The sequence below is a fragment of the Anopheles coustani genome, chromosome 2 (genome assembly GCF_943734705.1).
Source record: "Anopheles coustani chromosome 2, idAnoCousDA_361_x.2, whole genome shotgun sequence".
Classification (NCBI taxonomy): Eukaryota; Metazoa; Arthropoda; class Insecta; order Diptera; family Culicidae; genus Anopheles; species Anopheles coustani.
Window position 1 is genome coordinate 54,542,972 of NC_071289.1, and position 18,275 is coordinate 54,561,246.

An 18,275-nucleotide genomic window follows, 5' to 3' on the forward strand; every position below is an offset into this window, starting at 1 on the left:
GTATTTTTTTTTTGTTTAATTTACGGTCACGGTTCAGCTGATGAGCTCGCCAACCGAAATCCGGCCATACAGGCATCCGGTCCGGTTCCAGTTTGCCGTTGTTCCGTGAGGTTGTGTGTTTTCATTATATTTTACTTTATTCTGTTGATTTCCCCCCCCCCCTCTCTTCTGAGTACTTGGGTGTTTTTGTTTTTATTCTTCTTCGTCGTCGCAAAGCGCAGGCACTTCATGTAGGTCGTCGGTGGCGACTAACCGCATCGTCCGATGCCGTCACCGATACACCCCATTAACCTAACGAGGCGATTTAAAAGTCCACCCGAAAACAGCCTAAGCGCAGGCTCGGCTTAGGCGTTTGTATGGAAAATCGAAACAGCCAAACCGCGTGACGTACGCTCGTCGTACAATTTGACAACTTGTCATTAAAAAAAATGTGGCCGAGTAGGGCAAGAGTCGCCTACACTACGCGTACTATAATGCATCCGCAAATGTTTGCCTTCGAGTGGCATGTCGAAAACATGCTCTTTTGCTTCTACATGAATTTTCCACTTGCACACAAGACCTTGTAGTTTGTATGTTAAATCGTTGGCGAACGCTTTCTTAGCTCGCGAGGTCTCAACAGCACCATAACCTCACAAATCTAGTCCATATTTTACCATCGCTAAAGAATACAAGAATGTTTGATAACCTTCAAGAGAATCAATAAAGCTGTAGAAGGCCGCCGAAAAGTACATCGGAAACCGGAACCGGATCCGATTCGTTGTTGCGGTTAGTGCTTGCCAAACGGATATTGCCGGAAGCAGCTTAAGATAACTGTGCAGCCGCACCTGATTCGAAAATCGTTAGACAAACGGTTCCAAACGGCGTTGTCGACCAATTCCTCTATTGAGGTAGTTCTAAGAGCTAGCTCTAAAACCATCACGGATCGTCGGGCGTGTCAGTTCATATTGCCGTACTGTTGGTACCGAAATCTGCCGAACGTTTTGAGGTTTCTTTGCGGTTTCAGTAGACAATTGCAATTGTACTGCTTTTTTTCTCGCAACCGACCAACACCTGCGCAAGTCGTCGCGCATCTCGGTGTCAGCGTCGGGAGCCATCATCACCCACGCGACTCGCGTGCAAGAAGCGCACATTACCAAACAGTGCGCTCGGCCCCGGCAAATTGCTAACGGGCGGGCGCAAGAGTAACGCAACAATGTGCGCCGAGGGAAAGGAAAAGAACAGAAAAACGACCGCAAACACCCTCCAATCAGCTGGCCGAAACACCTCTGTGGTCGCCTGCCCATATTAACCGGCCGGAGCCAAAGAGCATTCGATACACCGATTCGTGTTTTAACACCAATTCGCCTTTAGCTCGCCAGCTCGCGTGCCTCGAAGGAGCAGCTTTTGGTTTTTCCCTTTGCTTTTGTGCTCTTCTTTTCACTCTCGATTTTTTCCTCCGGGTTCGATCTCGAGACGGGCAAGAAGGCAGACTCTCGAAGGAAGGCACGAGACCAGAGGCCGCCACGGCACTTGGGCGGCACGACGGCAGTTTCCTAATGTGAAATCGATCAGCACCTTTCGTCGGTTTGTGGCGGTTTGGCTTTTTTTTACTCTTTTTTTTGCCCCGAGTTTTTCGGTGAGCCGAGCAAGCATTAACCAACTACGCAACCGCAACAAGTCTAGGACGAGTGAGATGTTTGAAAGAAAAGTCTTCACTTTTCTTGCTGGTGGGCTTGTGGCGTAATTGTCAATCAAATTACCAATTCTTCATCAATCAGCCAAATTTGAGTGAGTTCGCGTTTTTTACTCGATCCCTCCCTCCTTGTTGCGTCGGTGGTGGCTGCTTTTTGTCTGCTTCTTCTCTTAATGATCAGCTCACGGCGCTGCACATACCGGGAGGTAAACATATTTTAAAGTGCGCCTCCGTTACGTTCAGCGGTTGGGACCACGGACTGCGCGGACGTAAACCAACCCCGTCCGCCCTTTCACGGTGGGCCGGAAAAAGGAAACGCGGCCCGGCAGCATCGGAAAACAAAAGAAAATTACTGGACCACTCTTGGCGGAGAGGAAACGATGGTCATGTTGATAATGGGAAAGTTGTAAGCAGTTAGAGAGAGGGAGAGAAAGAGAGTCGAATACTAATTGCGGCACTACGCCCCTTGACATATCTGCTAGCTTTTAGTACTATTTTATTCAATGTTGCTCGTCATGAATCTGTTTGGGCGCCGAAACCCCTTTCACACTTTTTTGAGATCGTAAAATACAATCTCCTTCAGACATCTGGCATTTTTCGGCATCACAATGATTCATCAGTTTTTTATTTGAAATAAATTCTTGCATCATGTAACAACTGTTTACCAATTCCAACCACTTCTCAAGCGAAAGTGAGCCCAACCGGATCTCTCGTTGTGTTCCCGAATTGTTAAAACCTACTTGTTAACTGCAAGGGTAATTTCAGCTCAACCTAATGTAACGAAACAATTAAACCTAATTCAAAAGAAAAGGTTCTAAAACAAATAAATTTGTTAGTTTTATTGATTCGTCAATTGTAATAAATTCGTAAAGAAAACATCGATTAGTTTTAACTATCATACATACGTCCTATATTCGTTCAACATTTTAACACGTTGACTGCCATGGCTAACATTTTTGATAGCCAGCTGTCATTAGTTCTAAACATTTTTTGTCCCATATATGAATGAAAATGCAACATAAAAAATATAGTAATATTTGCTTTTTTACCCTTAAAAACCCGTCGGTTTAATAAATTGTATAAACAAATGTTATTGGAAAAGAATGTACTAAAAAGTGTGTTTAAAACGCTTGACAGTCAACGCGTTAAAGAACTTTGAACTTTCTTACATAAGTATACCAATCGTTTATTCCAAACAACCAATTTCATATCATCAAATTACCGATCAGCTGTCAATCTAGTAAGAGAAAGGACTGAAACTAACCAGGAGAACGCAGTCCCGCACTGTGACGCACTGACGGCGTTGGTTATGCTGTTCAACTCTATCGACGAATCGATATCCTTACGCGCTTTGGTGCAGGACTGGAATACAAAATATAAAAAAAAAACAACTCCCAACCTCTAGGCGAACGTCCCTCACTCCCCACCGAAGGCGACGACATTTCAAGGCTGTAGAGAAAAATTATATCCTAATCGATAGACAGGTGTTGGGGGTGAGCTTTCAAGGATACCCCGTATCAGTTGTGGATTCGAACCGAATTCCAAGGATTCGTCGACAACCCGCACACACAAGCCAGCAGGGGTGTGTTTCACTCCCTTCATTCATGACATTTGAATGTCGTTCGGTGCAGAGCAACATGACGTACCAACGCAACGTCTACCTTAGCGCCCACCCTCAGCGCCCTCCGTCGGATCGGTGGCTTTAAATCGAAAATAAAACGAATCAAACCGAAGCCCTTCCGCGCTGGAAGATTTTCCTCGCACAGACATTAGCGCAATCAATATCCATCCATACGTCGGGCATTCACCCGCGCAAAAGGCCAACCAGCGGTAGTGTAATACCCGTTCCCACCCTGTTTGAAGGTTCCAGCTTACTACACGACTCGCGATAAGGACTCGTAAAAACGAAAAGAAGCAAAAACACAACCCCCTCACGAACACCAAACACGTGGACAATTTTCTAATCGAACGCGGTGTACGGACCGGGAAAGCCCCGGAACCGCGCCCTAGTTTTCCCGACACCCATCAACAGGCCCTTCACTTCAGTACCGCGCTCGTTTGCTGGCCTAGAACAGGATTTCCCTTCTTCCTGCGTGAGGCCTTCATTTATTTTTATGACACATTTCACCTTTCGCTGCTCGTCATTTTCTAAATGTACCGTCTCGTCACCAGCGTTCTCGCGTTGTTGTTTGCTTTTTTCTCCCGTTTTTCCATCGGTGTTGATCATGACGAGGCCGTTTCCACACGAAGGACACGTCATTTTTCTTCTGTGTTTATTTGTGTGTTATATCCTTGCTCGTTTCTTCGCGCAAACATAATAAATGTACTAATACGCCTTCATTATTGTTCTGGAACACTTCTTTTTTTTCACCCGACGACGACGACGGTTTCACACGCCACCGAGAACTTTATTAGGGTTACGCGGGTGTGTGTGTATGTGTGGAAGGCCTTCATGAAAACGAACTTGAAAGTTTACCCCCTTAGTGTTGATTGTTGTGATAGTGGACCAAAACACACCCGCAACAAGGATAGGCCCGAAAAATAGTCCTTAATGCTCGTAGCATAAAACAACGCTCCAATCAAAAGGACATTCCGAGATCAAGGGGGAGATTGTTGTGTTTCTAAAGTATGGCCATTTTTTCACGCATTATAACAACACCGTCGTGCTTTTGGCGTGTAAAGGGTGTCCCATTCGGCGATAATTTTCCCGCCCCGAAGGTAGCGAATCAAGGAGAACCCCCGAACCGTACGGTACATGCCCGCGGGAAAAAGAAATCCCACTGGCACAAATAATAACAATAAAACTAATAATAAAACCTCACGCGTAGAAAAAAACAACCTGTGTAAACCTTCCACCACGAGTTGAACGAACCTCTCCCCGGCGGGCTGCTTGGCTGACCGTAAATGTGAAAACTACCGTGACCAATTATGGACCTTGGCACTGGGAGAATTCACAGTGATCGTACACTATCGTTCTGTGGATCTTTTCGTGCCATCGTTCAGATTTGGTCTGCCCTCCAACAGCGTCATCAGCCACGCCAGGTCGCCATCGTTCGTCGTTATCTTGCCTCGTTGGGGATATTAGTTTTAATTCCACTTACAACCATTCGCTGGGCGGAAGGATTGGCGACGCGCGGAGCTGTTTAACAAACCGCAGCGAGTCGGAAAAGTTGGTCGGCTTTGTTTCCTATCCGAGTAATGGAACATAATGCAAACATAGTCTACACATTAGTTTATACATAGACATTTAGTAAGTTCTGTATTTGTTGTTTATGTACAGAACGTAAAAACTTCATTTTATGCATCAGTTGCTTTAATTTATATTTTATCACCAGAACACTGGAGTGATCAACTTGAAGAACAAGTTTTGTAACAAAAAACAGGTTTAAAAATACAATAGAATACCGTCTTTCAAATTTGCTGGAAACGCGAATTCCCAGACAAAATGTGATTGCACACGAACGCATAATAGCGGTTAGTTTATCCATTAAATTTTAAAATGCCATCGGGAATGGGTTTTAAATTTCTTTGGTTAAAATAATGATGATGAAAGAATACAAAAGATCGCCAGCTTTTCCAATAATACAGATTAAAAACAAGTAAAAATCAGAAAATTGATATGAAAGGCATGAAAACAAGAAACCCAATCATTATGCAAAACAGCTTGCGTTTAAAGTTTCTTAAAGTTTCTGATAAATTAATAAACTTATGGCAAAGTAAAAAAATTAATTGCTTCAAGATGAAAATTTTTTTAAAGCATTTGTTCAGAAAAGTTGAATCCATAATTTTTGTTATACTGTTTTGTTCATTTAAAATAAAATACATTAATTTTTTTAGCATATTCACACTGACTTCAAATATTTGCTCAGAATTTCAAACAGCGGATAAATATCCCCAAGTTCTCATCCCAAGTCCCAAGTTTATTTGAATGAATAAATATTAGAGCAAATTCCTTCTTTGCCTTGCTGAAACTAAACCAACTCTCTGTGAACTATCCAACTTGACAAATTGCCCCATATCGCTCAACAATGATCCCCTCGGGCGTGGGCCAAATGTGTTGCGATGATTAATTCCTGCACGTTTCGATATCAGCGCTCAATTAAAGGCCAAATTGTTACGCGCTTGCACTTGCTGGGAAAGCGACCGACATACTAAGGTAGACCCAGACCCAGTGTTAGGACCTGATGACAGCCGCTCCCTACTGTTCCTACTCTTTTTATTACCCTAACGCCTAGGACTTCGAGGCGCTCCAGGGTGATTAAATCCAGTGGTGTGCGTTGGAAAAAAATAAATAAAATAAAAGAAATCAAATCTAAATCACAACCTACGAGTGACGCGAAGAAAGTCAACCTTCTTTCATTCCACGCGAATGGGAAAGTGGAATTTAAAACCCTGAGCAACATGGGAAAAGATGTGACAACGGTTGGAAAATCGTCTCCCCCCAACAGGGTGGGGGACGGAGTTGGGGGTGACAAAACAATATCAAATCGTAGACGAACGCTGTTTTACATGGGCCGGGAACGCTTCTCCATCTCCGAACGGGGGCGGCTTCAAGACAAGACAAGACGGTTACCGCGAGCCTGTGTGGAAAACTGTGCGCACACGCAAGGGCACCCACGATAAACAATGGGCGAATGCGTAAATGTGCGGGCACGAAGATAAAAAAAACGGCAAACCTGGAAAACAAACGATCGGCTCGGGCAAATGTCCAGCGAGCTAAACACCGACTGATGACGATCGGCCAGAGATACAACTGTCAGACGGTGAAGCGAAGCGAAAGAAATGTAGCCACAACTAATTTGTGATCTGATTATGATGAGTAATGCGCACAACGCAGCTGGTTCGCTGAAGTGGTGCAGATGTTTTCCTACGTGCAGCTTCTGTGTGTGTGTGTGCGTTTTTTCTGTTTTTCATTTCATCTGGACACCAAACAATAGTGCCCTGATTACGTTCACTCGTGGGGTGCGAAGGGGAGAAAGGTAGGAAAATAATGGAGAGAAACGAGGGAGCTGATGTGCAATCGGGTGCACAGAAGACGGTTTGGTAGAATTTCACTCGAAAAGCCCCCGAAAAAAACGCCCCGATAGCCATCTTCCATCGAGTGGAGTTTTTTTTTCCAACCCCAATCTTTCACACCGAGGAATGGGATCACGCGGTTTTTCTTTGTGTGATTAATTTTCTCACACCGCAATGGAGGCATCGATGGGTCTCGCCTGCAACAACATGTGCGTGCATCTGCCCGAGAGTTGCTGCAAAATGGTGCATTCGTGATCGACGAGCCGGCGACGACGAACACGGTTATCACTCGGCCGAGATCTTTGCTTAGGAAAAGCGAAACCATTATTGACTTTGGATTCTTTTTGCACACCACTTCTCGGCCGAGACCCGCCTACGGGGGATGGGGGGTGTACTTTGCCCTTTTCTTCATGGCATACAACCTTGGGCAACGGTTCAACGGTGTGACATAACGCCGCACAAATTGATGTACGTGTCTTCAGCAGGTGAGAGTGGTTTTCCCTTCAACCGTCCTACGAAACAGTTTTCCTCCCCTGGATGGAACGCCTCGGTAGATTGTTGAAATTGTATTTCTGAACGTAGGAATTACTTCACAAACCTGGAGCCGTCGGAGGGCCTGACGTTCATCTAATTAAACCACAGAAGATGGCCCTAAAAACGTTTGCGCAAAGATGGCTCCCAGATGGTGCGAGTGAAGGGCCAATGCGACCCAGTGATGTCCTACTGGCATTAGACCTAATTTCCATCATCGCCCCGACGAAACGATGGATCCAATCGGAGCGGTATTTTTAAACGGCTTTGTTTCATTTAAGGCTTTTCTCTACGGACGATTATTTGAAACTCCCCCTCCCGTTGGTGGTTGATTTTCTAACCATTGCGGTCATTAAAATGTGTCCATTTGGTTGGGCGGGCCATTTGGCAGGGGCCCTTTGCCAGTAGCCACGCAAGCCTACGGAACCTTTAATCCGCCCGGTGGAAAGTGACCCTAATTGACGTGATTTATTTCGGGCAAACGGGGCCAACTTCTTGCACGGAAGTTTGAACAAATATGAGCAGAAACCTTTCCTTCTTTATGATAACATTTTAATTCCATTAGCATTCGATACAAAGAGAGAAGACTTCATGTGTGTTAAGGTTGTGTAAATCACTAAGCGAGGAACCTGATTGCTCTAATATAATAGTAGATTTATGTTGTAATGGTAAAAAATTATTCTTTGGTAAGCCTAGTCTATTTGGTATTAGCTTTTAAATTGATAAACTAATTATATCCAAAACGACTATACTAAAAAGTAGCAAAAGTAGCTTGACAGTCAAAATGCTTCTGCCTTTGTGCTAAAAGGTGACTTATCGAATTTACACCTCAGAAAGCTTCCGTTACATCGCGTCAATGTGTTGCGAAATATGATACGCCCATTGACATAAACATGATGGCGGTTTCGATTGATATATTTTTTTTTATTTCGTTTGCTGCCTCTTTTCTTTTATTACTCCCAAACACCCCCCATATCACAGCCGGCGGCGACTTTAATGGATGTTTTACCATTAATAAATGTTTATCACCCTCGTGCGGGTTAAAAACGCGAGCACACCCCGCGTAATGGAAGCACCGCAATTGCATAAGCTAACCAACAACAACAACGCCCGTGTTGTTCGGGGATCGGAGAGAAAATTTTACGCTTTACACACCACTCAGGAACGCCTTCGGCGATGTATTGGACCAGATTATATTATTTCCCCGGAAAGAAAAAGCTGGGTTCGTTTCCTATTGGGGCGCACAAGTCTTTCGTTCGGTGCTCACAAAACCGCCTGCTCCTGACGCATCTGACCGTTTGTGTTTTGTGAAACTGGGGTAATAATATTCATTTCAGCGCGATTCAACGCTACCGTGCAACACCACGTGTTGGCCACACTTGTTTAAATTCAAATCTCCACCCCCTGCTTTGTTCACTCCTTTTTAGATGATACCTATTTGCTGTAACCGAGATTCCGAAATTAGAATAGCATCCCACTTAGCTCCACTCCCCACTGGCCGGCCAGGGTAAATGATCTCATCAATCTGCCAAACCAGCGGCAGCATCTTCATCAACCCTTACGCATAGGGCTCTGACGAATCGATTTCCTTGCAAACGCTCACTTACACAACATTCGATCCAATTGGCCGTAGGCAGAATCGGCGCTATAGAAAAAGTCGTTCAAGCGAGCGAAATTGAATTCGCGTTACGGGCGAAGTTTGGCGGTGTCAAAACGCTACCCAAACGCCCCGATCGATTTCCCGAGCTTCGAACGCGTGTTAAGTGGCGAGCGTAGAGCAAAGGGAAAACGTGGGCTCGGAGAGGGCTTGGGTCTTAATTATACGATCTACATGTATGTGATTCAACAGTTTCACTCATCTTGCCGTGTCAAATGCAATCATCAACAATCCAACGACCTTCGTGAGGATCCTCTCGCTTCTGTGGGCCATCTCCAGTGACTGCAGCTTCCACATCTCGGGGATAATTTACTGGTTTTCCACTCTTAAAACGGTGATTTATTTGGAGCGACATGCATTGGCATCGGCACCTGGCTAACGACGCATCTTCTCATCGATCTGTTTATTTTCTCGCACCGCTTCCATCGAACGCACGTGTGGCAACAACTGGGAAGCAACATCTGGGCCGTCCGGACCATCTCGCCTCTGGGAAAAAATAGCCTGACAGATACTTACGATTCAGTAGCGTTTTTTTTTATTTATTGGCACCCCTTCTAATAGCTTCCCCCGGCAAAGAAAATGATCATGGTGATAGCAGGGACTCGGGGGAGAAGCAAACTATCACTTAAGCTACACCGCATGGACGTGAGAGATCAAGTGAGTACGTGTGTGCGGTCCGTCACAAACTGCAGCCCAATGTGAACCAACGTGATCAACCAGAGCGGAACATATGATTGTTGTTGTTTTATTTTCCGTTTGCTCCCAGCTTCAATTGAATCCAATTCGTGGTTTTCTGTTTTCGCGCCTCTCTGCCATGATCAACATCGTTGTGGCAAGGTGTACGGTATGGAGTTTTCATCACAATCGCCCACCAACCCTCGGCCGAAGGGTAAATGCAGTTTGACTCAACTTTCATTCCGATTCGCTGCGCCGTCATCCAGTTCGACAGGTCGAATCAACCATCAACCCATTAGAGGTCCCTTTCCACTTTGAAAGAAACGCAAGCACTTTAGACAAAGGTGCATCCTGCGGAAGTGGGTTCTGATTTTTCCTTATTTTTGTTTTGCTTTTCCAATTTTAGTGCACTAACTCCCAGCAAGGTGGGCAGGAAATTGGACCTCCTTTTTGTAACGAATATATATTTTGGCTACATGCAGCAGGCCCATTTATTGTGCGATATGTTTTCCACATTTTCACCTTTTTCCCGCCGTCAACCGGCCGCTGGCTGGAGCAAAACAAAATTAACGGCACTACAGAGCTTTCCTCCGTCCTCTCCTCCGTTTTCACCCGTCTCCACTCAAATGGGACTAAGCATTCATTGCCGGCGTCGGGCCGCGGATTGCTTGCCAAGTGCACACAAATGGAAAGCAATCAACTGACGAACACCGAAAACGGAAGTGCGAGAAGAAATTTTTTCTCCATCTCATCGCGCTTTTTCTTTCCTCTCGTCGAACCGATCATCGTGCACGGGGCGGCCTCTGTTTGCCCAGCAATTGTTTGACTAATGGGTTTCTGTGTCAGCGGAAGTTACTAGCTAGTAGATGGATTTTGGGATGATTTCGATTAACCGGAGCTAACCGGAGTAAAAGCATCTGTTAGCAAAAGGCGATTGAGAAGGGCATTGGATTTAGTTTAGAAGTGGAGAAATGTAGCCTATTTTATTAGTAGTTTTTCCATCTTTTTCCATAGACACAAATTAATGATAAGATTACAAGCAAAGCAAGAATATGTACTGTCAGACATATTCTAAATGTTTGTGTTTATCAAGAAGATTGAGGATAAAATCATTGAATAAATTGTGTTAGTTCTTCGATTCCCATTTAAAAACGCTGCTAAAAATATCGGGTTTTTTCATGGAGGTATTTTTAGTACAAAAAATGTACTGTGCGTGAATTAGATTATAACAAGTAACAATCCAAAATGTTAACAATGCAAAAACAATTTATAATTATAGATAGTCTCAAGCGATAAAAGATGTCCGAAGAAGGAAAAAAGTTCCAAATCTGTCTTCAGTATTTTGCACTAAAGCGATTTTTAATAAAGAATGCGATCCTCGTTTATGTGGGTAATAATGCACCTAATTTATCAGTGGGTGAAACACAAATCAGTTAACTCTAACTGACAGCTAGTTTGTGTTGGTGGCAATATTATCAGCTGCTGATTTGACCCAACTTATACAAGTATTAAGTTACCTTTTCGTAAAAAGATAAACTTTAACTACACGATTCATTATTTTTTGGATGATTCCTGTTTTTATTGCAAAATGTAAAATATTTAACACTTTTCTATGCTTTGTTTCGATTGCCCACTTTTAGCGCGCCTCAAGTGCAATCTCGACAAAGAAGAGTTAAACTTGCTTTAGCAACATCATCCAAACCAGCGGTACTATGGTACAATGGTTACATGCATACATTGTTAGAACCATTTTGTTCTTTGTTAGTTTGCCAGCTATGTTTTATTACTTCCGCGGTTCCGGAGAGGTAGCTGTTGGATCAAACAATCCAAGCTGGTCACACATGAGGTACGGGTTAAAAACCCCTACATGCCCCTTCGACACCGTCATGGATCAGAGCGTTATGCAAATACAACTCACATGAAGCTCGTATGCAGACGGGAAAACTATACTATCCCTTAAACCCCACTTCGAAAGCTCTATGAACGGTTTTCTTTTTAAATTAATTATAAAAACACAACAATGCAGCAGACACACACACTTGATTTGGAAACTCCACAATTTTTCAAAACAAATCTTCACCTGATCGTGGAAGAAGAAAAGAGGCACATGAAGCAGCCTACCGATTAGCCTGATCGAAATCGGCCAGCGACGTCATTAATAGGGGAAATGGGAAATCTTTTTCCACCGATAAGACCGAAGAAATTTAGTTCACGTTTTATTTCGTGGATTCATTTATCAAACAAATTAGTAAAACAAAACGCATGAAACGAAGGCAGAAACAAAAAGCAAAAGTAAAAAAACGTAAAACGATGATGAACCACCGAACCGAGGCGTTACAGCGCCAACGCCCACCCCGCCTCGCGCGTTGCCAGGGAAAGGCAAAAGAAAAGCTCGGCCTTCCGCTCATCATCAAAATCCGATCGCCAAAATCAGGGAAACGCAGCCAACTTTCGCCCACCCATCGGCGAGCCTGGCGGCCAATCAAAACAACACATAGCGCTCGAATGCGATGCAAATCATACGCGCCCTGCCATCATCTTGATCGGCCCGCGACGTTTTGGGTGAAAGCAATTAGGGGCGTTTATCAGGGCGAACCATAAATTAACGCTCACATTTCCATATAAAGCTCGTTGCATGCGAGTGCCAAATGGAGGAAAATAAAGATCGAATGAATCTGTTATCCGCAGTACAAAACTAAGATATTATATCACCGCAAAACTATTATATTCATAAATGAAACCGTTTGAATTAAACCCGAAAAAATGGCTCTTAATATAAAATATATTTTTCTTTTTACTTTTTCATGCAGTAAAGACTCAATCGATAGAAGCAAAAGGTTCCTATAATGGCGCCCCAAAACTCGACCCTGATTCACGACGCGTCGGACTCTGCAGCCGACACCACCGGAGCAGCCTCTGGCGCCGCCGCCCGACGCACCTCGGCCGAGGAGCTGAGCAGCTTCAGTCCGATTCTGCCTCCACGAAATCACCACCATCACCATCACCACCATCACCACCATCACCGTCACCGTGAGAACCAGCAGCAACATGGACGCCTGCGAACGAGCGACGACGGTGGCGTCGGCTTTGCCACCAGCTCCCTCGAAGACGCCGCGCCTGAAGACACCCTAAAGGCTGCCCACCAACACCCGAGCGCAGCCGGCACTAGCACCGCGTCCAACGGCGTCCTACAACAACCTTCTTCGATGGTGGCGGCCTCCTCCTGCACGTCCCGGGCAGGAAGTTTCCGTGACTCGGGCAAGGAGCTCCAGTCACTGCCGGCAAGCTGGTTGGCGCACGGCTCATCACAGGGACTGTCCGGCAGGATTTGTGGCACCGGTCGGGGCACCGTCAAACGGGAGCTGGTGAGTCCGGGCGCCGCTAAGGCACCTTTTCTCAAAATAATCCAACAACCACCGAAAATCAAGCACCATGTTCCTGCGAAACAAAATCGTTACGTCTTCTACCTTGAATTGTGAATACAACACGATGAAAAATAACGTCACCCAAGCACAAAGGGTAAATCGACAAGCACGATGGCGAACAAATTAAACAGCTCGAAGTGGCTCCTGGTTTGATCAATACTGGCCAATATCGAGGCAAACTTTTGGTTGAACATAGCGTACACTCTTGCAACCATTCCGTGCCGCTTGCCATCCTCAGTTTCCGGACCCTAGTTTCCCATCGGTCGGTATCCATTGGCAATGGATTTCACAAAACAAATGCGAACGAGGCACCTGTCTCGTCCTGCAGAATACTTTCCCTCCCCCAAGAACTAGCAGAAATTGTGTTGGGAAAATCTAGAAAATATAAACGAAACAACTCAGGAGTGGCAAAAGCTATGCTTTCTCGGTTGATTCGTGTTTTCTTGCGTTAAAAACTTGTCCGACTATTTCATTCCATAATCGTAATAAATCACTTGCTCTCACAAAAGAAAAAAATATCACTTTCCTACACATGCTAACGGGTTGCCATGAATATGCCGTAAACGTTTGATTACGGACCCAATGGAAACTGCGCAGAAGGCACAAGACGTTTGGGAAAACCGAAACTCATAGAAAGCGAAAATCGCGTTTGGCAGATTTTTCTTCAGTACTACGTTTCAAACTATGTTTAGTGCACACTATCACGCACAGAGAAGTAGAAAAGTTTCTTTACCGATCGATACGCGGCAAACAAACAGACAAACAGGAAAATACTATGCCTAACTATTCCAAACGTGTCATCATCGGCTTCATTGCTCCACTGTCGACTTCATCGGCAAGTGCCCGTTTCGCTTTCATTAATCGAAAGGGGGAAATACAATGAAACCGAAAAAAATAACAAGCAAAATGGAGCAAGGTGTTAATGATGTCCTCATCGTGACATGCTGATTCGCTTTGCGCGCGCCCATTAATCGACCTGGCAGCATTACCCTAGACCCAAATTTTACTGTTTTGCCTTTTTGCCGGGGGAACCATTGTGTTGGAAACGTGGATTCAAAAACCGTATTTCTTATGCAACGAAGTTCGTCGCTTTTAAGATTGAAGTCTTTTGAACAAAAAAGAAATTCGCTCAAGGCAAAATAGTTTAGAATATTCCACCATGATTTCCTCGGTTTATGGTGTAAAAAAGTGGTGTTTAAATGTATCTTCTTTTTTTTTGTTCATTCCACCATTACAGCTAAACTCTATTCCATGCCATCAGCATGCGCATAGCACGAAGCAGTACGCCGAAAGTCTCGAATCGGACGACAACGTCACGACGGATGATACGGACGACGCGTACGAGGGTTCGCCCGAACCGACACCGGAAACACCGTCGACCGGGCCGGACGCCAACCTTCCGCCGGCCGCCGACATCGAAATACCCATTTGGATCCGGGGTGAGGCCCGGTTCGTGTCCGGCATCAACGGGACAACCACGTGCAGCAACATTATCCACGCCCTGATCGACGACGAAATCCTGAACGGAAACTACGGCTCGGAAGGTAGGCTTCAGTGGGAATGCGGGCGATGCTTTTATCGGCTGGCAACAATCACGGCTGGCCAGTTTTTTTTTCCTTCGGTCCCCGTGGAACCACCCCGTGTCGCCATTTTATTTCGCTTCCGTTCGCGTGTCCTTCCAATGTCCTTCCCGAGTGCCCCGAACCGAAGCCGAACTTCGCCTTCCTCATCGATGTAAAAGCAAACATGATTCATTAGAATTTTAATTACCTCAATTTTTCTTCCCTTTTTTCCCCTCATTCTTTCGGTCGTTTCATTTTTCCTCCGCTCGATGCCATGTTTATCTGGAAAAACAAATTCCGTGTCGCTGCCACCGACCACCATACCCGATCTGCCCACCGAACACCCGCAGATGTCGCAGTGTCGCGTGACGTGAACGATTACGTGATAATAGAACGATGGCGTGAGGTCGAGCAAGTGCTGGCCGGCGACACACGAATCCTTTCCATCTGGAACGCGTGGGGCGACGCACGTAACGAGGTAGGTTTGCCGGGGGTTCGGCTACCATGTAATGATGCACCCCTCACCCTTTACCCAATCCTCGACGATTTTCTTCGTACCTGTTTGACTGACTCACTACTGCGGACATATTGGCTGACGCCAACTTGAAGCGCTGGGAAAAGAACTCTGCGGTACGAACCTTCGAGCTTGCGTTGTAATAGCATCCTTGCGATGGCTTGAGGAAAGGTAGAAAGTCAAAGTGTGTCCTTTCGAACTCCATTGACTTATCCTTTCAAGAATGGCTTAAGCTTCCAAGAATTGAAAATCATCCGATTGACTCGAAAATTATTACAGCTTAAAGTAAGTAGGGTAAAATGTACCAGCATGCGAAATCTAAAATCCGAAACAGCTGAATAATGCTATTTTATAAGACCCCACCTGCAATGGGATTTTCACGGCTCCACATTAAAATTTAACAAAACTTCAATATGTTATTTAAAGAATACTGAAAATTCTTGAATTCATTAACGTTTAATTCTGCTCTGGAGACAAAACCTAAAACATTTCATCCGGGAGTGATATGCACCGGTTTATGTGGGGTAGAATGCACCAGTATAAATATAAAGGAAAAGCACTCAAACTTTTCAAACATATTCATTTTGAATCTATAACTTCTGATGTTACAACGATGAAACTTTCATTGTAATAATATCAAACAAAATGTAACTTATTTTTTTGAAATCGCTCATCCATTTTGAGAATTGCAGTTATGATGTTACGTATTTTTTGACATATCGGCTATGTGCATGTTTTTGTCGTAGAAGAGATGTTAGGTAACTTATTTGTAAAAATACTCCGGTTTTGAACTACGAGAAACTTTTTTTCGCGTAAAGGTTGAATCTCTCCAAACCAGATCTTAATTTTTAAACTAGCGAGTCAATGTTTATCAACGCATTTTTGTTTCCTCTTCAGGTGCAGTTCCGCTTGAAAATCAATAAAACTAACCTGGAGAAAGGCACCTCCGGAAAGGTAAGTTAATCTGTCAGGGGTTTAATCAATGAGTACCAAACTAAATTTTATTTTTTTACATTTCGAAACGCCACATTTAGGAAATCAAATCGAAAAAGCAGAAAGAAAAAATTGGACTCATCAATCGCATGATGCGCAAGGTGCTGAAGCAGGGAGAGGCCATCCAAAATCACCTTTCGCTGATCAGGTACGAATGCTTCACCGGGACATACCGGGTGGAAAAGGATTCATTTTGTACTTTTTTTTTTTTTTGGCAGCCAAAAATCGACCGAAAAACGCCAGCAAGAAAAGTTCCGCAAGTACGTGCGGAAAAACTGCGGCAAACATCTGATCATGGAGAACTTCCTGCACGATGCGGCCACCGGTAGCCACCTGTCCGATCTGTCCGTGGACGGTGAGCCGCTAGTGTCGGCTGCGACGGCAGCAGCAGGAGGAGCAGGAAACGGTGCAAAAGATGACCCGAAAGAAAAGGGACGCCGTAGTACGTTCCCTGGCAAGCTGTTGTTTTCCGCCCGTAAGGTAACGTCCGCTGGGGGCGACAAGGAGAAGGAACGAGGACGCGTGTTGCGTAACGTCCTGTTCGAATCGTCCGACCAGCTGGCGGACGGACAGAAGGGCAACGAGGACGAGCTGCTGCTGGTGATCGACCACACGTCCGACAGTGACAGTGGCATCTTCACTAACAACGTCCTGAGTCGGCGCGACACGCTTCCGAAGCGGCCAAACTTTGGTTCGATGGTGGAGATCGATCGGTACACGAAGGATGCGGACACTGAGGATCCCGAGGAGTTCGAATCCGGCGAATCCAAGCGACAGCAGAAGTATCACCGGTCCAAGCGTCGCTACGACTCACTTCGTTGCCATCACCAGAATAGGCGCCGAGAGCTCGTAGAGTACGCCCTGTCGGAGGACGATGGTGTGGCTTCCACGAGCGGTCGTAGGATTTCCGAGCACGAGCAGGAGGAACTGGTGGAGCTAGCCAACAGTGGCGAGCAGACGAAGAGAAGCTCCTGCCTTCAGCCAAAGGCAGTCGGTGGCGACGAGGGTGAAACTGAGAATGGGGCTGAGGACCTTACGCCACCGGTCGACGACTTCGAGCAGGACTTCCAGCAGTTCGATCTGCGCAAGGGCACCTTCAACCGGACGTCGTTCCGGTTCGATCTGATCCGGCAGGAGATCGCGACCAAGATGGCCGAGATGCAGCATTTGGTGGAGCAAGAGGAGGAGCTACTGCGGCGATTGAAGCTGAAGAGTGCCAAATTCCACGCCGAAAATCAAATCTATCGTTCGCACATCGGGCTGGACTTTCATGTAGAGCGTCTGCAGCAGTCGATCGACCGGTGCGCTCAGGAGATCATCGACATCGAGCAGCAGCTGCTGGAAACGAAGATGGAAATAGAGGAGAAATCACCTCTGATTGACAATTTGCGGGCGCTGCTCGAGGCACAGGAAGCTGGCCAGTGCTTCCGGCGACCCGTCAAGGGTCAGCCAAAGGAACATCAGCAGCAGCAGCAGCAGCCAGAACAGCGCTACGGCATGACGACGCACTTCCGGACGGGATCGGTCGATGGCGCAGGGCTTAGCGCTGACACAAGCTTCACCCATGCGCCTCCAAAGGGAGCGTCGTCACGCAGTAGCCTCGCGAAACGCAAGTCAAACCCGCCGGCCAACGAGTCGGTCGAGTTTGTGGACAATATTTACGAGTTTTGTGATAATAATCAAAGTTTTGTCGTTTGAGCCAAATGTGCACCGCCAACCGTTAATAACTGATAGATTAGTAGAGTGTGTTGTAGAAGAACAATGTTATGGCAGAACGAAATGGAATGGGTGTTTCATTCATGCGTATGTCTCCCACTTCCCGGATGAAAACAAGAAAACATCTAACGATGAACGCTTATGATACGATACCTTATTTAACATTGTAAGTTACATATTTTTTTATCTGTTATATGAAGCGTGCCACTGGTGCGTATGATATTTAATAAATATTTACCAACGAAAAGCCAGAACTGGGTACTGGGTATACGAGAACATTATGTCTTAGGAAATCATTTTACTGATGCAACAAAATATCACATATTCGTAATGATTATGGCGAAATTAGTAACCTGTGATCACTTCATTAAAATCCGGAACAGCCTCGGATTAGAGGGACTTCCACGAGCACCTTGGCACTTTCTCGGTGGTGAGTACTTGGACACGGAGGAAGAAGAATAATAATGAACACAAAGTTCATGAAAAGAGCTGTATGATGAAAAACTTAATACTA

General features: G+C 45.3%; 1 protein-coding gene across 1 annotated transcript; it reads left to right on the forward strand.

The window, feature by feature from the left end:
• The first annotated feature begins 12,397 nt into the window (after window positions 1–12,397).
• On the forward strand, window positions 12,398–17,743 carry LOC131265472 (uncharacterized). The gene is made up of 6 exons (XM_058267739.1): window positions 12,398–12,916; window positions 14,214–14,520; window positions 14,889–15,016; window positions 15,950–16,006; window positions 16,087–16,193; window positions 16,264–17,743. The coding sequence occupies exons 1-6, from the start codon at window positions 12,398–12,400 to the stop codon at window positions 17,741–17,743; spliced, it is 2,598 nt and encodes an 865-aa protein (XP_058123722.1).
• Window positions 17,744–18,275: the final 532 nt, after the last annotated feature.